General features: G+C 46.6%; 1 protein-coding gene across 1 annotated transcript; it reads left to right on the top strand.

The window, feature by feature from the left end:
* Positions 1 to 3022: 3022 nt before the first annotated feature.
* CH25H (cholesterol 25-hydroxylase) lies at positions 3023 to 4353 on the top strand (the record flags this gene model as incomplete). The annotated part of the gene is made up of 1 exon (XM_082604384.1): positions 3023 to 4353. The coding sequence occupies one exon, from the start codon at positions 3023 to 3025 to the stop codon at positions 3833 to 3835; it is 813 nt and encodes a 270-aa protein (XP_082460510.1). The 3' UTR covers positions 3836 to 4353.
* Between the last annotated feature and the right edge of the window lie 3317 nt (positions 4354 to 7670).

The raw sequence follows: 7670 nt of genomic DNA, 5'->3' as shown, positions 1-7670 counted from the left end.
GTTGGTTGGGGCTGGGGCCTCAGAGGAGGCAGTCCTGGTAGTAATCTATTAGCTAAATCCAAATTAAGCAAATGAAGCCACCCACTTAAATCTGAGAGAATCCAAAGCATTCAAGCATGAGAGCTGAAACCAAAGAAAAGAACAGCATGTGCTGAATGGAAATTTGAAGGTTGACTTAATTTCTGTGGAGGGCAAATATTAGTAAATGGCATAAGAGACATTCAATTGTGTGGTGTAATTCTCAAATAAACTTCTTCTTAAAAATCACCCCGGGCTTCCCTGGTGGCGCAGTGGTTGAGAGTCCGCCTGCCGATGCAGGGAACACGGGTTCGTGCCCCGGTCCGGGAAGATCCCACATTCCGCGAAGCGGCTGGCCTCGTGAGCCATGGCCGCTGAGCCTGTGCGTCGGGAGCCTGTGCTCCACAACGGGAGAGGCCACAACAGTGAGAGGCCTGCGTACCGCAAAAAAAAAAAAATCACCCCACCCGACCCCAACACCCCCCCAAAAAAGTAAAGGAGAAAAAACTCTCCTCTTCTCTCTGAGGTGCTGCTTGAGTTACACAAAATTCAAAGGTAGGGTGATGTCTACCAGGAATGGGAAAGAAGAAGGTGCCTGGGTTGTCCTAAAGGTGAACTGCCAAGAGCAGTGGAGGAGGGGGAAGATTGAAGAGAAGCCTAGAAAGGACAGGCTGTCTAACTGGGAGAAACCCCCCGCAGGGAGGCCAAGGGCCTGCATGGTACCTGTCTCTACTACCATCCAGATATCCAAGCAACATTAGAAAATTCACCCCCTTTCCTTTTTTGCATTGGCTGTCAAGAAGCTCAAAGCTGCTTCTGAACATTTATCTGATCAAGACACAAGCAGAATATCATAATATTCTTATGGCCAACTGAGTCTAAAAAAAATTTAAAAGGCTGCGGTAGGGCCAGAGGCTGGGGGTTCCAGAGAATGAGCATCTAAGGAATATCCATATTCCATTAGTGGCAGTTCAAGGAGGTTCTGAATTATGAATTGACCTATTATAGGGGTGTGTGTGTGTATACATACACATAAAACATCCCATATATACCATATATTAATATATATGTTATGAATTGGACTATTACATATATATTTTAGGCCCATATATTGGTCTATATTTTTGTTGTACTTATTTCCTCATAGTATATGGCTTTATATCTTTTATTTCTCTTTACATAACTTTATTTGATTTTAAATGCAAACTTCCTCAATTATTCTTTAGGTAAAAGGTGGAGTACACATTTAAAATAATATGTCTCATTCTGTAACTCTGTTCCAGGCACTATACTTTTCCTTCTGTAAGACCATGGCAATAATAATCTTGGCAGTGTGGCAAACCCTGCTCTTCTAAGGACTGGATGAAATCACTTCAAGTAAAACAGTTAATGCCTGGCAGACGTTACATAATAACTTTAACATTATTATTATTGTTTTCTCATTTAATGCTTGCAGTAGCCTCATGCGATGGCTGCTATTGTTATTTCCCTTTGGAAAGGAAGGGGTGATAAGAATACGCAAAGCTTCATGGAGAGAGGCGCTGGGCCCAACCTCATGGTCTGTGAGGCAAGAAGAGGCAAAGCTAGGGTTAGGAGTGATCCCTGGCTTCGAAGTTTCCGTCCCAAACTTCTATCCTCTAGGCGCCCCTTGTGTCTGGCCCCCGGGGTCAAACGCAGAGGTTTCTTTTCATTCAAGTTCCGGGGTCACCCCCTGCCCCCGCCCCGACCCAGCAGAGCTCTCCTAGTACCGACTTTCTCAGGCTCAGTCCAGGCCAGTCGACTCCAGCTGATGGTGGAGAAACGCAGAGGTGAGCGTGGCCTCGCCGGTGGGCTCTCTGAGTCTGGGATGGTTTGGGGAAATAGGCGTCATGGACGTGGGGCAAGTTGGCGTCGCGAAGCCAGCAAGGGAAAGGTAGGGAGGGCGTGACATCATCTGTTCAATCAACAGCCTCCCCTGAGGCTTCCAGAATGCAAAAATATTCCCTTGATTTCTCAAAGTGGGTGGTTTACTGATTTCACTGCTTCCACCCCAAACTGAGATGCAGCGGCTTTTAGCCAGATCTGGGCAGGCTCTGGATGTTAAATCCAGCCCTTGACATTTTTTTTTTTTCTTTTTTTTTTTTGTAAAGTGAAGGGTAACAGTCGCGGTCCCCTCTCTTCCCTCCGTGCCTCCAGGTTCCCTTCGCTGGTCTGGGCGACCCCGGCGCGCCGCGAAGGAACGACCCGCCCGCCAGGTTTTGGGGCTCCTCCGGGGGAGTCTGCGTGAGGTGGGATCTGGAGCAGTCCGCGAGCTGGCGGGCACAGCTCCCCAACGGAGACACTGAAACTGGAGGAGGTTCCCGTCCCGCCAGTCTGATTTCCTGCGCTGCTCGCCGCCGCGCGCCGCCAAAGACCCGCGGTTAACTGCGAAAGGTTAGTTTGCTGATCACTGCTGGTTAGATCCATACGGCGAGAGCAGAAAGAAAAGACCTGAAATACGAAAGGTACGTGGCTTTTTTAAGTTTTTTGTTTTTTAATGCAGTTACACTTGTATCTTTATTAAAACACATAGACGCAATTTTATGTATGTATGAAAAAACACAAGTAATTCTGCATTGGTGGCAAAGGAGCTCTTCCCGGTGATGATGGAAATATTCTTCATCTTGTTTGGGAATGGTGATGATCCATGAATTGAGTTGTCAGAACTCGTAGAAATTCTATGCTGAAGATCTGTGCATGGTATCGTGTGTAAATTGTACGTCAATTAAGAAATCAGAACGTCATCCTGCATGCATAGAAAGTACTGCGTGCCATTGCGTAACTGCATACAGGAATGCCGATTAAATGCAGCTGTAGATGAGTATTTATAGCAACTAAGCGCAACTCTGTTTGATTATTTAATTATGCAAGCTCCCCGAAGCCGGGAAAGGGAGAACGGCGGCTGACATCACTCGGGGCGGGGCCGAAAGCCCTAAGAAAAGTCGGTAGGACCCTAGCGGCAGCCGCTGCCAGACACCACCTCATCATGAGCAGTCACAACGGCTCCGAGCTCCACGTCCTCTGCAGCTCCGGCCAGCTGTTCTTGCAGCCGCTCTGGGACCGCCTGAGGACCTGGGAGGCCCTCATCCAGTCGCCCGTCTTCCCCGTCGTCTTCTCCATCACCACCTACGTGGGCTTCTGCCTTCCCTTCGTGGTGCTGGACGTCCTGTGCCCCTGGGTGCCCGCGCTACGGCGCTACAAGATCCACCCGGACTTCTCGCCGTCGGCTTGGCAGCTGCTGCCCTGTCTGGGGCAGACCCTCTACCAGCACGTGGTGTTCGTGTTCCCCATGACACTGCTGCGCTGGGCGACCAGCCCCGCCCTCCTGCCCCCCGAAGCCCCCGAGCTGCTCCAGCTGGTCCGCCACGTCGTGCTCTGCCTGCTGCTCTTCGACACCGAGTTCTTCGTGTGGCATGTGCTGCACCACAAGGTGCCCTGGCTGTACCGGACCTTCCACAAGATGCACCACGAGCACTCGTCCCCGTTTGCGCTGGCCACGCAATACATGAGCGTCGGGGAGCTGTTTTCCTTGGGTTTCTTTGACATGATGAACGTCTTGCTGCTTCAGTGCCACCCGCTCACTGTCCTGACCTTCCACGTGGTCAACATCTGGCTGTCGGTGGAGGACCACTCGGGCTACGACTTCCCCTGGTCCACGCACAAACTGGTACCTTTCGGGTGGTATGGGGGCGTGGAGCACCACGACCTGCATCACTCCCAGTTTACCTGCAACTTCGCCCCTTACTTCACACACTGGGACAAAATACTGGGAACTCTGAGGTCTGCTCGCGCCAGGTGACATGCAGGCACCCCTCCCGGCGTAGTAGTGTGTGCTGTGGTGAGGGGTGGGTGTACCTCAGACATTGTGCATTTCACCCTTGAATCGGGAGAGACACCCTTGAGGTTGCTTTTTTGTTTTATTTGCTGGAAACTTATAGAGAAAATCTGATGTATTTTTCACAATCTAGTAATTTATGTAATGTTTGTATATCAACAATTATATTCTTGATGTGGAATTCTAGCTCATTTCAATAGCCTTGATTTCTGGGTATAAAGTATCCAAAATCACTGGCGTATTTAAATAATCTCTAAAAGGGTTTGTTTGTAGAACAAGGAATTTTACTCTGTTTGAAGGTGTCCTAGAACTAGGCTAAAATATTTTTATGGAGAATCTGATCTGTGACTCTGTAAACAATGAAACATGTTCCTGCTGGACAGTGACTAAGATTATTGTACCTTTTTTCTTTGTTTTCATAGAACTGTACATTTATATAGAAGGAAACGTTATTTATGCTTGAAAAAAAGTAAAAAAGGACATAAACCAAGCAAGTACTGGCTTCTGGCATTTTCACTGGCGTTTTGACTGATAGAAACTGGAATGAGAAGAGGGAGCTGGGGTGGCAAGTGCTCCTCAGAGACTGCATCAGTCCAGCTGTGGAAAGAGGAATCTGGTGGTGGCAGGTTTGGGGGAGGGGGAGCTTGTAGGAAAGGAGGTGGGAGAAGGGATCTGTTTGTTGGTTTTGGTCTAGAGATTTCACAGAGGGAAAAACACTGTTGTTCTGGATGTGTTTTAGTTGATTTCTGTGTAACAGAAAACTGATAAAACTTACTCTGTAAAATTTTTCAGAGAGATTAACGCTGGGCCACCACTGCATTATTTGGGGGGGAAAGGGTGGTGTTGGGAGATGAATAGAATTAGTGAAGTCCCTTGCTTTGCAAAACCTGTAAGTCAAGTATGTGCTTTAGAGGGGCTGATAGGTAGGGGAGGGATTATGAGTGAGCCCCCCCCCCTTTCATAAAGCCATCTAATACAAATGACCATCACACATTGTCTCTGCAATCTGAGATTTTTGTATGTTCACTTTTCTTTATGAAGATGTACATGCAAACTGCATACTCCTTTCTCAAGGAAAGAAAAAAGTGAAATTTGGCCCTAGATCCCTAGTTCCTCACCTGCAAAAGGAGATTGATTGTGTCCCAGATGTTCTCATAGATTACTTGTGACAGTAAATGTGCCTACAACTGACTGCACACCTGTCACCCATCATGTACCGCATTCTGCTGCTGCATAATTGTTTTAATTTTATCTTTGGAACACCATTTAGATAGATAGGGTAAAGTTAAAAAATCAAGGCAATTTAGACAAAAGATCTAAAGAAAGGCAGCTTTGCATGGAATTCTAGGCTCATAATATATGCACCAAACTGTCTTGTTTAAAGATGAAAAAAATCCATCTAAAGACTTTATATCCATACTCTGCCAAACGAACCTCCCTAGAAATATGTTTCGGTGCTCCAAACCTTTGAAAGACGCAATCAGAGTGCCTGGCTGACCCTCTGATTTTCTCACATTCTTTCCCAATGGGCGTGCCCTCTTGGCTTCTGCTGAAGTCACCTCCTCCTCTGTCCACAGCAGGACCATGCTGGGACTTAAAGATTATATCATGAATAAAAGTGAAATTCACGGGCTTCCCTGGTGGCGCAGTGGTTGAGAGTCCGCCTGCTGATGCAGCGGACACGGGTTCGTGCCCCGGTCCGGGAAGATCCCACATGCTGTGGAGTGGCTGGGCCCGTGAGCCATGGCTGCTGAGCCTGTGCGTCGGGAGCCTGTGCTCCACAACGGGAGAGGCCACAACAGTGAGAGGCCCGCGTACAGCAAAAAAAAAAAAAAAGTGAAATTCACAAGCACAGGTGGTGAGGGGAAAATGCCTCACTGGAGGTAGTATGTTAGTATCATGAGCCAAACGGTGAGCAGAGAAAGAAAAGGGGGATGAACAGGCCGGTGTAGAATATATACTATTAGTTGCTTTGAGCAGCTTTAGGCATCCAAAAGCAGTCTGCAAATCTTGGATAATGACAATTTGTTACAACTCACTCCCAGAGAATTTTTGAAATGGGTCATAATGCCTCACTGTGTAAGGGAATTTCCCATTTAGGACAAATTGTACACGTGGAAATTACTTGGGTTCAGAACACTTTCTCAGAGTTGGATGTCTTAGCAGTTTTTGATACCTTGCGGGGTGGAACTGGGGGAGTGGAGAGGACGAGCAATTTCTTGGATGGTTTTGAGAGAAGAAGAACAATGATAACGAAATCATGCACATTTGCGTGAACTTTCTCACATTGTTTCACTTGTTCCTTACACTCTAAGGGATGTAGAATAGTTATTACTTTTTTAATCTTAGCTTTTATTATCATTATTTTTCCATGTTATGGATGGAGAATTGGTATCTGCAACAGTTAAGTGACTTGCTCCAGATGATAAAATACTAGGATTTGGAGCTGGTTCTTGAACTTAGGTCTTGTAGTGTATACTATACCTGTCTTTGGATGGTGCTTATGGTAATCTTCACAACTGCCAGTGAGCTACAAACCCTGCAACACCAACAAATGGCCTCCCTCTGCTGTTCCTCCCCTGTCAAACAGAGCGTCCGCCATGAATTCAAAGCCTCTGCTTGGCAGGGGAGAAAGCCAGATTAATCTCAGCAGGACGTGGGAAAGCATGAAGTAGGTCAAAGGCTCTGTTTTCTGTACCCCTCATTGCACATCAGGGAAGAGTACACATGCTGAAGCCAGATTGCCCTGGGAGGGGTGTGAGGGGAAACTTGACTTGGGACTTAACTAGCTGAGTGACTCTGGACAAGTTACTTAACCTCTCTGTGCTTGGCTTCCTCATCTGTAAAATGTAGTTAATTATAGAACCTACCTCCTAGAGCTGTTGTGAGAGCACTCACACTCTGTGTGAGTGCTAGGTGGGTTGGAGGTCTGGACTGTATTTGTGTTTGCTACAAATGATGCTTCACGATGTGAGCTCCAGGACTGTACCAGGGTCGTAACCTTCGGTTCACACACGTTTGAGCTCTCCTGTCTACAGGGAACCCCAAAAAGCCAAGTTTTTGATCCAGCTTTTATCAAAGCTGCTTCTCTCATCATTCTTTCAAAGCCAAAGTGTTGGAAAGAGCCAGAAGTCTGTGTTTGTCTGATTCTGTTTCCTCACCTCTGAGTCATCCCACCCTCACCTCTTCCTGAGACTTTCACTCCCTATTCACTGCTATCTTCCTAATGATCAAATCCAACGACTTCCCACCCCTTGATTTTCCATCTCTTTGGCTTTGTTCTTAAGGTATTTGATTCTGCTCACCAGCCTCTTAGAATGTGGTTCTTGCTTGGTTTTAGTGATGTTTCTCTATGTTGTTTTCCTTCCTAATTCTCTAGCTGTTTCTCCTTCCTTCAGTGGCTGCACGCTCTCCTCAGCAGGGAGGCCAGCCTCAAGGTGCTTCTCATTTTATTAAAAAATATCTACGTTGTGTGTAATGACGATCCTTCCTGCCATCTTCTGGTGCACCCTCTAAATCTCTGCTTGCATTGCACTCCAGTGCACACGTGGGCACCTCTACGTGCACAGGCCATGTGAAAATGCATAAATGCATGACATATGTATACACACTGTATAGGTACCTACCACGTGCAAACTGTATGTCCACACACTGTTATACAGACACAGACATGCATTTGCCCACTGTATATGTGTACGTGAACATACACAGTATATGTATGAACACTATATATGTACAAACATACTTTATACACCCTATACATGTATATATGTACCCATAATATATATACACTATATAT

Source organism: Mesoplodon mirus, assembly GCF_964341445.2.
Source record: "Mesoplodon mirus genome assembly, chromosome: 2".
Classification (NCBI taxonomy): domain Eukaryota; kingdom Metazoa; phylum Chordata; class Mammalia; order Artiodactyla; family Ziphiidae; genus Mesoplodon; species Mesoplodon mirus.
Note: the sequence above shows the minus strand (reverse complement) of the source record. Positions and strands in the feature narration are given on the sequence as shown.